We start from the raw sequence: 14,998 nt of genomic DNA, 5'->3' as shown, positions 1-14,998 counted from the left end.
CGAGTCGATAAACAGAGGCGGCCGTGGTGGAGGCCTGGGAGTGAGGCTCCGCCCCCCGATAGGACAGTCAGGCGAAGCAGCCAGTGAGCTCGCATTAGCGGGTAGGCGTTTCCCTGGAGGGCGGAGCTTCGAGGGGGCGAGAGGCGTGGCTTGGCTGTCAGGTCCCTTCGCCTTTTGTTCGGTTACTGAGTTGCTGCCTTGGCCACAGTCCGGAGCAGCCGCCGCCCGAGCGCGCCGAGCTCAGTTCGCTGCCTGCGCCGGCTCCGACCCCGGCCCAAACCCCGACCCGACCCCGACCCGGCCAGGCTCACAAGCAGGTGCGGACCATCGGAGACAGGGATTGCTGGGGCGAGGGAAAAGGCGGCGAAGGGCCAGAGGGTCCCAAGTGCCTCAGGGCAGGTGAGGGCGGGCGGCAGGGGGGCGCCTCGCTGCACCGACGGCAGGGGGCGCGCTGGAGCCCTGGGCGCGGCGACTCAGGCGGCGCGAGAATTCGGACCCGCGTTGTTGGGGGCTTCAGGAGCAGGAGATCCAAGGAGGACGGGAGGGATCTGAGCAGGTGCCTCCTGGGTCGCGCCCTCCTCCGGGTCAGAGGAGTGCGCTCGACGCTGACTCTCTGGACTCTGGTCCTGAGCTTCCCAGGGAGACTTTGACTTGTTCTTTCTGTTTCCCTGGGCTCACTTTGCTGTCAGGAATTTACCGTTTGGGAAACTTGCTCCCACTGGTCTCTTTGGGGCCACTCTCACCCCACCCCACGCGTCATCTTCGTTTTCCCTCCCTCCCTACGCCCCCAGGCCTGGGTGGGGCCCTATTGTCTGCACCCGGCTTGCCCAGCTGTGGGGGCCGAGCGCGTATTTTCCTATCGACGCAGCCCCTACCTGCCGAGCAGGTGAGCGCACGGAAAGCCAGAGGCCCTGCCCTCCTGCTCCCGGAGCCTGGTCAGTACTGTACCTGGTTCCCTCCCTCTGTTTCGGTGGGTGCCGGGGCTGTGGCTTCTCCAGCAAAGATGGGATGGGGCGACAGTGGAGCGGATACAGGGCCGGCTCACGCCCCGCTGGTGTCTGCCCCCCATGGCGCGGGTGGGGATCTGGGCAGAAAGGATTTGTGCTTGGGTAGAGGTTTCAGGATGGAACCTGACCCAGTTTACCGTAGCTGTGACTCCCAGAATTTTGATAGAACAGGACCACTGTTCTTTAATCTCTTATTATTGGAAAATCACCCAAAGCAAACTTTCCAGGAGGAAGTATTCCAGAAAGAAGCTTTCTATGGGGACTTTCCTGCCTCCTTGCCCAAAGTGTCTCCCAGGCTTAAAGGGTTCTTCTTTCAGGGCACAAAGCCCCTTTCCCCAGCTAGCGCAAGACCAGAATCCGTGCTCTGACCCTTTCCTCCCTGGCCCCCCTTCCATCCTGTTTGTTGGGTCCCTGGAGCCTGAGGTGGGAGCCAGGATTGGGGGTGTGGGCCAAAGGGGAAGCAGCTTCTTCCTTTTCTTCCTGCCTCAGGGGACCACCACACCCCCTCAAATCAGGCCTGGGCTGGTAGCTCTGCTTTCCCACCTCATGAATGGGGAGAGGTTGGGTCAAACTGAGGGGGTGGGGAGGAGTTGACTGTTCTTGTCTTCTTTCTCCACCCCATCCCCCACATCATTTAGCTGGTTAGTAATCGAGGCAGAAGACCTTGGAGTTGGGGGGCTTGCTTTCCATTTGACTCCTAAATTATGACAGTGCATTGTTTCCAGAAACTTGTGTTGTCCTTTTCCACCTTCCTGGCTCCTGAGAGATCTGGTGGGTAAAGAGGTGTATGAGGAAGGCTTTTTTGGGGAAGGTTTCTTCTGATACTAGATTCCCTCAGGCAGTGCTGCATAAGGTCCCCCCATTTCCTGAGATTCCCCCCTCTTCTGGCCCAAGTTGGAGATCTCTACCAGGCTTTCAATACTGTCTTTTTAAAAATCTAAAGTGTGATCTTTTTTTTGAAGATATTTGAATCCAATCTCCTTGGGGGATTGAGGGGCATAAGAGCCAAGTTCTTCCTCAGTCCTGGGGAGAATGGGATGGAGGGAAACATGACTTGCCTTGCATTGACTCACTGGGGACCCCCTCTTTCATGGTGTAGATGGTAGCGTTAGAGACAGTGGGGGTCAGAGCTGGAGTGTTCTGGTAAGGTAGGGTGCCCTGAGCGGAGCAGGAGGCTGGACAGGGAACCCCAGATCTTCTCTGGTCATGGGTGCACCTCTGGGAACCACAGGGGCATGGAGTTTGGGCCAAAAGAACCTGTTTTCTCTCCTCTCAGTGCTAAAGTGGAGAAGGGGAAGGCATTGTAATTACCTTGGCTGAATGATTAGTTTAGCTAATCTGGTTTGTGGCTATGATGAAAAGATCACACTGAAGCAGTATTGCTAGGAGGCGCCTTGTGAAGACAGGCTTCTTACAGGAGGGGAGGGGGATGCTAGAGGAGGGAGGAGGAAAACAAGAGGTAGGATTGGGTTAGTGGTCACTGCTTCCTAGATCAAGCCCCAGTTTAGGTGACATGTTCCTTCTCCACGCCCCCATTCCAGGTCCACTCTGAAAGTGTAGCCTGCCAGGACTAAGACTTTGACAAAGCAACCTATACTCAGAGAGGTGGTGGTGGTTGTTAGGTGCCATGGAGTCGGTTCCAACTTATAGTGAACCTGTACAGGGTTTTCGAGGCTGTAAATCTTTCCGGGAGCAGAAAGCCTTATCTTTCTCCCGCAGAACAGCTGGTAGTTTCGAACTGCTGACCTTAAGGTTCGCCACCCGATTCGTAAGCACTATGCTACCAGAGCTCCTTTAGTAACTCTAAATACTAACAGAGAGGGAAGGAGTCTTCACATCAAGTATCAATGCTATCCGCTCTGTGCACAGGGTCGATAGGGACGGGCAACTTAGACATTGGCTACCTAAAATGAGGGGGCAATAAAGGCAGGAAGTGATTGGGAGTTTAGTTTAAGAGTATGGGGGGAAAGAAAGAGTCCCCACTGAATAGATTTCATCTTGTTTAGATGGGTCTGGTGAAAAGAGGTGGGGATAAGATTCATATGATTTAATAGTGAATAATTGTTATCATGACTAATATTAACTGTCACAATTGTAAAGGTAGACATTTTGTAACAAAAATGGGAGTGGTTGATCTTACAGTGTAGAAACAGAGGACTACTAGGACCATCAAGGGAGAAGAGCACAAGCAGAATGAGGGACTTTATCTAGAGAAGCAGCAACTCCAGAGACAGAGGCAGAGATAGGGGCATGGAGAGGTTGAGCAGCTGAGGACTCCAGATTCATGGGAAGAGAGGGACTAAGAGCTGGTGGCCAGGAGGCAGATTTGCAGAATGTGTCCTTTGGTGATGTAAATTATTATATATGCCTGAGTGTTTTATTGTTTTTTAAAAAAAGCTAAAGTGGATAGAGAGAAATAGTGTTAACTGATGGTACATAGAGATGATTATAATCCTTGTAATGAAACAAGGTATATGATTTGTTGAATGGAAAACTGCTGTAAACTTTCACTCAATCCACAGTAAAAAGCTTAAAAAAACCCCTAAAACTTTGACAAAGCAGAATGTAGGAAGGAAGCAGGTCCGGCTGGGACTGGGAGCCTGGTTTCCTTCCTGGAGGGACTGGAGAGAGGAGCCCACTTGGAGTGAACTGTAGACGAAAGTCTCCAGTGGGGTAGCTTTGGGCAGAGTTTTGGGCTGGGACTGAGCTGAGTTTGAATCCTAGTTTGTCACTCAGTACTTATATGACTTTGGAGCTTCAATGACCTCCTAGGTAAAATAGGATAATAACAATTACCTACTTGGAAGCCCTATGCTGGGTAGCACTGACTCCGAACTGATTCAACAACATTTAACACCACCGCCGCCGCCACCACCACCCAGTAAATGAAGGCAGTAGTGGGTCAATGGTAGACTTGCTTTCTATGTGGGAAGCCAGGATTGGATTCACTTTATGCATGCATATCCACTACCTGTCTTTCAGTGGAGGTTTGCATGTTGCTATGATGCCAAGTTCTGCTGTGGTGCTGTAGGATAAGCACTCGACCATTTGGTTTGAACCATAAGGTCAGCTGTTCAAAACAACCAGCTATTCCTCAGAAACGCTATACAGGGTCGCTATGAGTCGGAACTGACTCCACGACACTTACAACAACAACATGATGCAGAACGCAGTCCTGGGATGGAGCTGTAAGATAAGCGTTGAACTGCTAACTGCAAAGTTGGTGGTTCAAACCCACCAGATGCTCCTTGGAAACCCTCTACAGGGTTGTTATGAGTTGGAACTGACTTGAAGGCACTAACCAACAACATGATTCTGAACAGACTTCAGCGGAGCTTCTAGACTATTTCCAAAGCTCAGCCCATGAATACTGTATGGATCCTAATGACCCAACCCCTGGGCTTGCCATGAATCATGGGCTGACTGGATGACGAGCAGAAACTCCACCACCTCCCCACCCCGCCGCAAGTACTTGATAAATGGTACATTAAAACAACAGAACTGTGCAGGCACTTTCATGGTCATGAATGGATCTCACAGCATACTTAGAGTAATCCTTAAAGGCAGATGTCATTATCCCCATTCTACAGATGAGGAACTGAAACTAAGGAAAGTTAAATAACTTGCCCAGGGTTGCAAAGGGAGACCCAAGCAGAGCTGGGACTGGTATTTGGATCCTCTGGCTCCAAGCCCAGATCTCAGCATGCCGTATCACCCCACTGAAGCTCCGGGAAATAGTTTCCTGCTACCCCCTTTTGAGAGACTCAACTTGGGAAATTGGAGAATTCAGAAAGGTTTGTGTGGGTGGTGAAGGTGGGGGCGGATTTGTCAGGTGGGGGTGACTCATATTCCAGCCTCCAGCCTCCTGAAACCATCCCTGTGGCTTGGTGTTAGTTCCTGGTAAAAGGGGACTCTATTCCCAAGACCAGAGATTTTGGTGGAGGTGGAGGGTTTAGCAGGCGGCAAAGGTCAAACCTCATTGCTGTCTCCTAGCTTCCAACTGGGCAGAGTCCTGGGCTGTTCTAGACTTGTCCCTGTGTAGGAAGTGCCTACTTTGTTGGGGGTTGGGGCTATGCCAGAATTAAGGGGTGCCTCCTCCCTGGAGCTTGGAGAGAAATAAGAGTCAGATTTAGGCCTGGGCTAATGCTCTGCTAGATTGATCCAGGCCCGGCCGCCGGGCTCTTCTTGGGCATGAAGCTGGCTGTCCTCCACTTTGGAGCTTGGGAAACCAGGGCTGTGGGGGTCATGGGTACTGTCAGCCAGAGCATTGGTTCTTCAGGGAGGAGCTCGTGTCATACTGTTCTCAAACCTTTCAGGTCCTGGTCCTTCTGCTAACTGGACACCTGACACCAGAACAGGCCTGGGCAATGAGGTCTGAGAAACCCTAAAGTTGAGGAAGAGTAAGAGAGAGAGATGGGGCTCGGGATTGTATCTTTTCTGAAGGGGATGAGATGTGAGCTGGGGGAGGGTGGGCAGGAATCATACCTATGGGGTGAATCTGAGGTCTGTTGGGGTCCCTTGGGCAATAGGGGCAGGTACCCAGGGCTCAGTCACCCTGCAAAGAGAAAGAGTGGTATGTCTAGTCCAGGTCACCGTGATTTGTGTCCCTGCAAGTGACACTGTGGGCCTGTCTTGGGCCATGACTGAATCTAGTAAAGGTATTTCAGGACATGGACTGCCCCATTTTCCAGCAACTTCCTTGGCCAGGCCTGAAAAGAAAGCTCCCTGACAGCTCACTCTCATTTGCTCAGCCTTCTGGCCTCTCAGCCTTGGAGGGGCCCTCAGACAGCAAGCTCAGCTTCCTGTCACCTGTGAGGGAGTTAGCACATCCTCTGTCTCCCCCTATTTCTTTCCCTGCTGTGGAGTCTCTGATTTCCCAGGGCAGGATGGGAGCTGGGAGGGGACCCGGCTATCAACAAGCAGCTAATTTGAGGGTGAGGAGGAGGAGGAGGAGGTTGGACTACAAGACCTCCCCCTCCCTCTTGACTGGAAAATAATATCTGATTATTGTGATAAACAACAATAGAAAGTTTTGAAAAGTTTAAGAGAGGATGGAAAAGTAATTGATCTTAATCTCATTCCTTAGAGGCAGCTGCCACTAACATTTCTTTCCTGTCTCCTTTCTTAGCATCCTTTTGTTTTTCAACCTCGATGAGCTCATGCTTGATGTACAAAAACAAATGTTAACCAAAGCTTTTCCGAGTCCTTGTTTTTTTCTAGTGACTACTGGACAGGGAGCTAGTAAAAAGAGCAGTCAGTCTTCTTTGCTCTTGTAAAAAATCGCCCAACTCCTTACTCCAGAGCATCCTGGATGCTAGCTGGGGTCTGTACTGTAGTCCTCATGGAGTAGGGGGCTGCCTAAACCCCACTAGGGAAGGCCCCGGGCGCAAGTTCAGAGTACTTGTGTAATTAGTTACCTCACCTAGTCAGCCTATTGCTGCTGCTGCCCTCTGATGCTGGCTAATGTGTTTTTCCACCTCGAGGAGTCCTGGCTCGAGGTCATCTGCTGGTTTGGGACTTTGCTCACAGGGGGTCACGGGCAGGTACTGGATTGCCAGCTGGAGTCCTCTCCAGGGGAGCCCAGAGGTTCCTAGGTCGAGCCCCTTGGCCAGGGCACTTCCCTCTCCCACAAATCCCCTTCATTTTCCCACCCTGGTTTGTTTGCTTTGGGATGGAGCCCAGAAGGAAGAAAACAAACATCAGCTGGATTGGACTGGCCCAAGGCCTCCCCCCCACAATCCCTCCTCGTCCTCAGGCAGCACTTTGGGTCATCCTCCAGCCTGGAAGTGAAGGCTTCCTGCCTAAGCGTGCCTGGAGCTGTCTTCTCCCTTACTCGCTCTTGGGCACCCAGTCCTACAAGGCTCTGCCTCTGTCTTTGCCCTCTGGGAATGACTAGTGTGGGCAGGAGGTTCCCTTTATTGGAAGTCCCAGTCTGAGGGGGAAGGTAAGCTCTCTCTCCCAGGAGGCAGTCCTGTAGCTCCCAGCTTTTCTGTGTCTGCTTGGGAGGGATTGTTGGCCAGGCTCAGGCAGAGTGGGGGAGGGGAACTGGTAACCCTGCAGGCCCAGCCTCCCCTGGGGGGCTGCTATGTGGGGAATGTCCTTGCCTGGCTGGCCAGACAGCCCAGCTACAGGAGGCCACTCACGTGACAGGGGAAAGGAGCAATGTAGCCCCTCCACCTGGCTTGAGCCAGCAGGCTGCTCTTCTCTGCCAGGGCCTAGACACAACTCCACCTCCTCAGCCCTGGTCTGAGGGTCTTACCCTGGCTCCTGTACCCCAAACAGTAGCCTGGCAGTCGGCCAGCATGCCAGGCCTGCCTCTGGGCCAGTTGCTTCCTCTGCCATCTCTTTGCTACTTGCCTGGGCCTTTGCTGTTGGCAGAGGTTTCCATAGTTACACACAAGTCTGGAGAAAGGAGTGCTTGGTCCATTTTACAGATGAGGACACCGAGGCTTCAGGAAATGGTGGGACTTGCCCCAGGCACACAGTGGATATAGGATGGAGCCCCTGTACACAGCCCCCTTCCTCCATCACTGCCTGAGCCCATGACTGGAGTCTGCACAGGGTGCTGGCTCCTGGCTAGTAGCTCCTTGGGGATCCCTGGGCCTGGCCTGCTCATTTCTGGGCCTGTCTCAGTTCTGCTCTTGTGCAGCCTGCCCTGTCCCTGTTTCCAGGTGTCTCACTGACACTTGACACCCTACGGCCCAGCCCAGCTGTGCCTGTCACTGGCTGTCACCAGTGGGTGTTCGCAGAGACGGAGCATGGTAGAGCTCTGGCAGAGGTTATTTTTAATGTCAGGGTTGGGCCAAGCTCTGCTGGGACGGTCTTAGATTTAAGGTGCCCAGTGCCAGCCCTCTGGGTCCACCATGCTGAAGAGGGGCCAGGGATGAAGGGCAGTCTGGCTTCTTTCTCTAAGACTCTTCCCAGTGTGGACAGGGTGGACTGGGTAGACTGGGTAAACCCTTTGTCCACCCTCTCTAGAGCCCATCTGCTCTCTTCCTGTGTCTGTGCCTGACCCCACCTTTTGATCTCTTAAGCTGACGCCTTCCTTCCATGGTGCCAACATAGAGCATGCTGCTAAACAAAGGCCCCCCATTCAACTCAGAAAGCCGCCCTGTCTCTGTCTGTGCCCGCCTCTGGCCAGAGTGCATGGGCAGGGCCACGTCTGTCTCACTTGCTTCCACCCTGGCTCTGTCCAGGGGCATTGCGGAAGGGCTGACTCCTGGGTCCAGGGTGGAGAGGGACTAAACCAAACAGGGTGCGGCCCCTCGCCCTGGGAACTGCAAAACTAGCACTTCTGTTTCTTGTGAGAGAATTTCTTTTTTCTCAAGGAGAGTTTGGGTGGTGTCCTCTCTCTGAACTGCTCTCAGGCTCTAGTCTTGTCCACCCTCAGCCTTCTCTTGTCTGTCCTGGGAATCCTGACTCTTTGCTTCTAGAATCTTTAACACTAATATTCCTTAAATGCCCGAGATCACCTGGATTGCCCACCTGTAGATGGAGGCCCAGAGAGGGGAAGTAATTAATTGCCCAAGGACCCCCAGTGTATCTGCGGTAGCGCAGACACTAGAACCCAGGACTCTTAATTCACAGTCTGGTGCTGTCCTTCCAGTTCCAAGCACTAATGACCCATGAGTGAGGGGGCTCCGCTCCACTCAGCCCCCTTTACTATACATTCATTCCTTGCTGGACCTTTCTTTTTGGTGTCCCTCTTTCCTTGGGAGGAGCTTTTCCAGTGGACTCCACACTGACCCCACACTGAGGAAGGCTTGGATTTGAATTGAACTCTGTCCTTTTTTCCAGTTTCCTCACCTAGAAGTTGGAAGTGATAGAATACCTGCCAGGGTGGCTCTGAGGGAAGAATGAGATTCATTTGATGCTGAAGTCACCAGGCCAGCTCCACACAGTCTTCTTTGACTGTGTTGAGGGATCTGCTGAAGAAATGCCTCTCCTGAACTTCTGGTTGCCTCTGCTGAGAAGCCCCAGGATTGGGTGGCTAAGTGTTGGGGAGGGATGCTTTCTGATGGGGCATTTTTTACTGACCAAGTTGGAGATGACTGAGACTGGGCATCCAGGTGTGAGCTCAACTCTCTGCCCAGCAAAGTGGCATTTAGAGGGTGTTTCAGTTTCCCAGGGGCCCTGGTGGTACACACGGGTTAAACAGGTTGTTACTCAAAAGGCTTGTGGTTCAAATCCACCCACAGTGCCTCTGAAGAAAGACTAGGGAAATACTTCTGACAAATTAGCCGTTGCATGGCCTACAGAGCCCAGCCTTACACAGAGGAGGGTCACCGTGAGTCTGAGCTGACTAGATGACAACTGGGTTTTTTGTTATTTTAGCTTCCTGGGGCTGCTGCAACAGTCCCACAAACTTGGTGGCTTGGAACAGCAGACATGTGTTGTCTTACAGTTCTGGAAGCAAGTCTGAAGCCAGAATGTTGGCAGGGCCAGGCCGATGGCGAAGACTCTTCCTTGCCTATCCAGCTTCCTTCCGTTCCTTGGTTTGTGGCAGCATCGCTGCACCCTGCCTCCATCTTCATTCACATTCCTGCTTCCCTGTGTCTCCCTGCCTCAACTTCCCTCTCCTTTCTTAGATAAAGACATCAGTTATTGGATCTAGGGCCCGCTCTACTTCTTGTATGACTTCACCTGCACTTGATTACATCTGCAAAGACCCAATTTCCAAAGAAAGTTGCATCTGCAGGTGCTAGGAATTAGGACTTGCACCTGTTTTGGCAAAGATACAGTTGAGCCCACAGCAGAAATTTCACCATCCTTTGCAATAGCTCAGATGCTAGATCTTCCTGTCTGAGATTTTTACTTCCTGGGATAGCCCCTCCCAGCACTTCTGTGGTCTTCCTCTGGGGGGTCCAACCTTGGGGCAGGGGGTAAGGAGGAGGGTGCTGGTCAGTGCTTTCCAGAGTCTGCCTTCTCTGAGCCTCCAGTTGCCTTCCCTTGGCCATTCTACTTCCTTGCTCTATGGACAGTGGGGGCAGGGGAACTCCTCCTCCCCCTGGATGCCTGGGAAATAGTTGGGGAACATCTGGCAGCACAGACTCAGGGCCTGCTTCTGTGCCTCAGCCTGAAACTCTGAGTCACTGGGGGTGGCGGGTGGAGAGCGAGGCAGCTGCGAACGGGCGGCTCCTGCCTTGCCTGTGGCAGGTGTGCTCATGGACAGGGAAGGGGCCTGGGAGTTGCCATAAAAGGCAGGAGACCTGAAGGATCATTCGTCATCCTCCTGAGGGTGGCTCTAACATCTTATCCTTGGTGCTCTTTGTTCCTGGGGTGGGGCTAGTTTGCCCTAGACACCCCTCCTCCCGCTTTGCCTGCTTCCCACATTACAGCAGGACAACCGGTTTGAGGTGGTGACTGCTGCCCAAGCCTCACAGGGCTGGGGTGGGGGCTGCCTGGTGACTGAGTTGGGAATCTTACTCTCTGATTTCACAGACTTCCATTGTCTCTCACACCTGATGGATCCGCAGTGTCTGCCTCTAAACAGGGGAACAGAACATGTACTTAGAACCCCACTTGGGAGGCTCCTACTAGATCTCAGTTCCCTTGTCTTCTGGAGGTCAGTTCCTAAGTCCACTGGCCTCTGGAGGTCAGTTCCTAAGACAATGGGAACAAGCACAGGTCCAGTGAAAACATCGAGCACCTACTGTGTACCAGGCACATAGTATCCTGCAAGGGAGGTGGTGTTAGCCCATTTTACAGATGAGACTCTAGAGATTTCGTGAAGTAGCCGAGATTTGAGATGCCCTCGGCTCCAACTGAGTGAGGAGCCTGGGGCACCACAGGCTTCTCCCAGCAGCCTCCTAGTTCTCCCAGAGAAACCTGTCTGACCGCTTCCCTGCCCCGCCCAGTTTCCTGCCCAATGGCTGCGGTTTGTGCCACCTCCTCCGCAGTCTTTCCCAGGGAGCCCCAGAAGCTGCAGGGCCCCTGAATGACTCCACTGCCCTGTAAGTGTTAGGTGGGGCTGGGAGGGGAGTGGGCCCAGGCTGAGTAGGGGCACTGGGTCCCAAACAACCGGGGTGTCCCATCATGGGCAGCCCCTCCTGGGCCTGGTGCCCTTCTGTCTGTCACCCCCCTTGAAACAGCCCACAGGCCCTAGGAGCTTTTAGAATTTTCTCCCAGCTAGGTGGGGAGGGGAGGGATACTGGAGGAGCTGGGGGCTTTCTTTACCGGGTGTTGGGATGTCAGGCTTAGGGTCAGTTGACTTCCTGTTCCTCCCTTGTACCCCCAGCGCCACGATGGAGGTGATGAACCTGATTGAACAACCGATCAAAGTGACCGAGTGGCAGCAGACATACACCTACGACTCGGGCATCCACTCAGGTGCCAACACTTGTGTGCCCTCTGTCAGCAGCAAGGGCATCATGGAAGAGGAGGATGCCTGCGGGCGCCAGTACACACTCAAGAAGACCACCACCTACACCCAGGTGCCCCAGAACCAAGGTTGGGACCCCGGCGTGGGAAGAGGAGGCCAGCTTTTGGGGGTTCCTCGTCTGAGGGGGTCTCTTTCCTGCCAGAGGACAGAACATCTTGGCTTGGCAGGGCCAGGTGTGATGGTGGTAGCTGAAAGTAAAGAGGGGAAAGCCATGTAGATGTGACACCTCTTTGGCCTAATTAGAGGGTAGAACCTCTGTCTCCCTCTACTCAGGGGCCACTGGGAGAGTTGCCAGAGCAGGGCTGCCTGGGAAACGTATTTGTGGGAACCCCAGGCCCACCTGGGGATGAGATTTGGAGAAGGAACCTGAAATCTGAGCGAGAACCAGCCCTTGCTTTCTGTTCTGACCTTCCTGTTGATCTGCTGTGTGATATTGGATGGCTCTCTGGGCCTCTGTTTACCCGCCCATATAATGGGAGAGTTGCTGATGACAGGAGTGTAATTAGAATCATGAAATTTCAGGGTTGAAAAGAGCCCTAAATTGTCTACCTGGTGGTTAAATATATGGGGGGGTTTGGGCTGTGGAGTCAGACTGGCTGGCTTCTTTAAATCTCAGGTGGGGCTTTAAAACATTTTTTTTCTCTGTGCCTCAGTTTTTTCATCTGGAAAATGCAGATAGCAGTCCTACCCTTGTAGGATTGTTATAAGATTAAAAGAGAAAAGCTAAAAGCATTTAACTCCACACCAGGCACCACATGGCTGTTGTTAAGGTTCCTTGAATTGGTTCTGACTCTACCGATCTTATATAGGGTTCCTGAGAGTGGCTGGTGGGTTTGAACTGCCAGCCTTTTGGTCAGCAGTCCAGTGCTTATCTCAGTGACATACCAGGACTCCGCATTGTTGTTGTATTGTCAAGTTGGTTCCAACTCGCTGCAATCCTGTATAGGGTTTCTGGGGCTGTAAACCTTTGCAGGATCAGAAAGCCTCATGTTGTCCTGATCTTATGGTTTGAACCGCCAACCATATGGTGTGCAGTCCAGTGTGTATCGCATGGAACCACTGGGCTCTTTAAGTGCTCAAAAATGCTAGTTTTCCTATTAATAATAGCTATCACTGACATTTTTGTAGTGATGTGTGCCAGGCACACAAATCCTTTCTTTTCAGAACAATTCACAGCGTTTACTATCTCATTTAATTCTCATAAGAATTCTGTGTGGTAGACAGAACAGGTGGGACTCCCATTTCATAGATGAAATACTGTGGTGATCACAGGCTAGAGGCAGACCTGGGAGTGATGTGCTAGGGCTTTGGTTGGGCTGGGAGGCAGCTAGAGAATCCAGGCTGGGCTGTCTGTGAGGCTTGCCTTGCCTCCCAGTGTCCCCACCTGCCTATTGCACCTCAGTCCCTGCTCCGTTGATCCCCAGGTGACCTGGAGTACCAGATGTCCACGACAGCCAGAGCTAAGCGGGTACGGGAGGCCATGTGTCCTGGTGTGACAGTCGACGACAGCTCATTGCTGCTGGCCACCCAGGTGGAGGGGCAGACCACAAACCTGCAGCGGCTGGCTGAGCCATCCCAGCTGCTGAAGTCGGCCATCGTGCATCTCATCAACTACCAAGATGATGCTGAGCTGGCCACCAGGGCCCTGCCTGAGCTCACCAAACTGCTTAACGATGAGGACCCGGTCAGTGAGGGGCGTGGTTGAGAGGGGAGGAGCGTGGGGAGAATTTGGACCCAGACTCTGTCTCTACAGAGAGGAGAGTCTGACTTGGGTCCTGCTGAGCCTCCTTCCCATAATGGCAGCTTGGTCCACCCACTCACGTCCCTCCCCAACGCCCCCTGCAGGTGGTGGTGACCAAGGCGGCTATGATTGTGAACCAGCTGTCCAAGAAGGAGGCATCGCGGCGGGCTCTGATGGGATCCCCCCAGCTGGTGGCGGCTGTGGTGCGCACCATGCAGAACACCAGTGATCTGGACACAGCCCGCTGCACCACCAGCATACTGCACAACCTCTCTCACCACCGTGAGGGGCTGCTCGCCATCTTCAAGTCGGGCGGCATCCCTGCGCTGGTCCGCATGCTCAGGTGCCCGCCCCCTGGGCTCCCATAATCATGTACTGGGCACATACCACTCCCTGCTGCTCAGGTGATCCCAGAAACCCAGGGGAGGTGGTCATGCGTGTTATCGAGTAGAGTTTTGACTCAGAGCGACCACTGTGACAGAGTTAAACTACTCCCATAAGGTTTTCTAGGCCATAATCTTTATGGAAAAGAATGCTAGGACCTTCCTTCCCATGGAATCACTGGGTGGGTTCGAACCAACAACCTTCTTGTTAGTAGTTAAGTGCTTCATTAACACAGCTCTCAGTAGCAGCTTAGTGTCACCATATGATACAGGCTAAGGGGCATATAGAGGGACATCTGGGCATGCTCAGAGGGAGGAACGATTCACTCAGTGGCAGAGGGTTGAAGGATGAATGGGCTTTGGCTGGTGTAGATGAAGGGAAGGGTGCTCCAGGCAGAAGGAACAGCAGGTGGAAAGCTCGCTGTGACCTTTATCTTTCCCGGCCAGTTAACCTGTTTCCTGCATCTCCCACATCAGACTGGAAGTTGCAGAGGATAGAGATTTACAGGGCATGGGACTCATGGTCCCAGTGGAGAGGCAGAAATGCCCTGTGCTCTGTTCTAAGTGGGGCTGGGCTCAGGAAATGATAAGAGTTCAGCAAAAGGATATCTCTGTGGGGGTGTTGATGTTGAAGAGGCTTCCTAGGAGAAGTAGGAAGCCTACATTTATCCCAGGCCCCTGGGACGTACCACCTACTAACCCCTCAATCTGCCATCCCAGCTCCCCTGTAGAGTCGGTCCTCTTCTACGCCATCACCACCCTCCACAACCTACTACTCAACCAGGAGGGTGCCAAGATGGCAGTGCGCCTGGCGGATGGACTGCAGAAGATGGTGCCCCTGCTCAACAAGAACAACCCCAAGTTCCTGGCCATCACCACGGACTGCCTGCAGCTGCTGGCCTATGGCAACCAGGAGAGCAAGGTGTGCCCCCCCCCCCCCCCCTCCCCCGTGCCCGAGGCCCAGAGTTCCACCTTTCTGCTGCTGTTTCAGACCCCTGCCTCTGCTCCCTGTAGGTCAAATATATGTGTATAGAGTTCACTTATCTATGTGTCAGGCTGTCTCGGAATGCTTCAAGGATAAGGAAACAAGTAAAACAATTACTCATTGACCTTATATAACACATTGACTATTGTCCTTTCAATGTGCTTTCTCAGTGCTGGCCTGTGGGCATACTTTTACATAGCTGTAGTCAGTAAATGTGCAACTTTGTTTTCTGCATCATCATCATATATATATACATAGTGGTGGTTACGTGCCATGGAGTCAGTTACGACTCATAGCGACCCTGTACAGGGTTTCCGAGGCTGTAAATCTTTATAGGAGCAGAAAGCCTCATCTTTCTCCCTCGGAGCGGCTGGTAGTTTTTAACTGCTGACCTTGAGGTTCGCAACCCAATTCGTATATATGTATATCTTACGCCAATGGAGTGGCTGGTGGGCTCAAACCGTAGACCTTGGGGTTCATAATGCTTATCATATGGAATCA

General features: G+C 52.8%; 1 protein-coding gene across 1 annotated transcript in view; it reads left to right on the top strand.

The window, feature by feature from the left end:
* Positions 1-208: 208 nt before the first annotated feature.
* The window catches only part of JUP (junction plakoglobin), a 27,622-nt gene continuing 12,832 nt past the window's right edge, over positions 209-14,998 (top strand). The window contains exons 1-6 of the mRNA XM_006832635.1: positions 209-313; positions 3,815-3,825; positions 11,245-11,456; positions 12,813-13,072; positions 13,234-13,472; positions 14,233-14,434. Coding sequence (XP_006832698.1) covers positions 11,252-11,456; positions 12,813-13,072; positions 13,234-13,472; positions 14,233-14,434 — 906 coding nt within the window. The 5' untranslated portion in view covers positions 209-313; positions 3,815-3,825; positions 11,245-11,251. The remainder of the gene's footprint in view (positions 314-3,814; positions 3,826-11,244; positions 11,457-12,812; positions 13,073-13,233; positions 13,473-14,232; positions 14,435-14,998) is intronic.

This window comes from Chrysochloris asiatica, unplaced genomic scaffold (assembly GCF_000296735.1).
Source record: "Chrysochloris asiatica unplaced genomic scaffold, ChrAsi1.0 scaffold00007, whole genome shotgun sequence".
In the NCBI taxonomy this organism is placed as follows: Eukaryota; Metazoa; Chordata; class Mammalia; order Afrosoricida; family Chrysochloridae; genus Chrysochloris; species Chrysochloris asiatica.
Note: the sequence above shows the minus strand (reverse complement) of the source record. Positions and strands in the feature narration are given on the sequence as shown.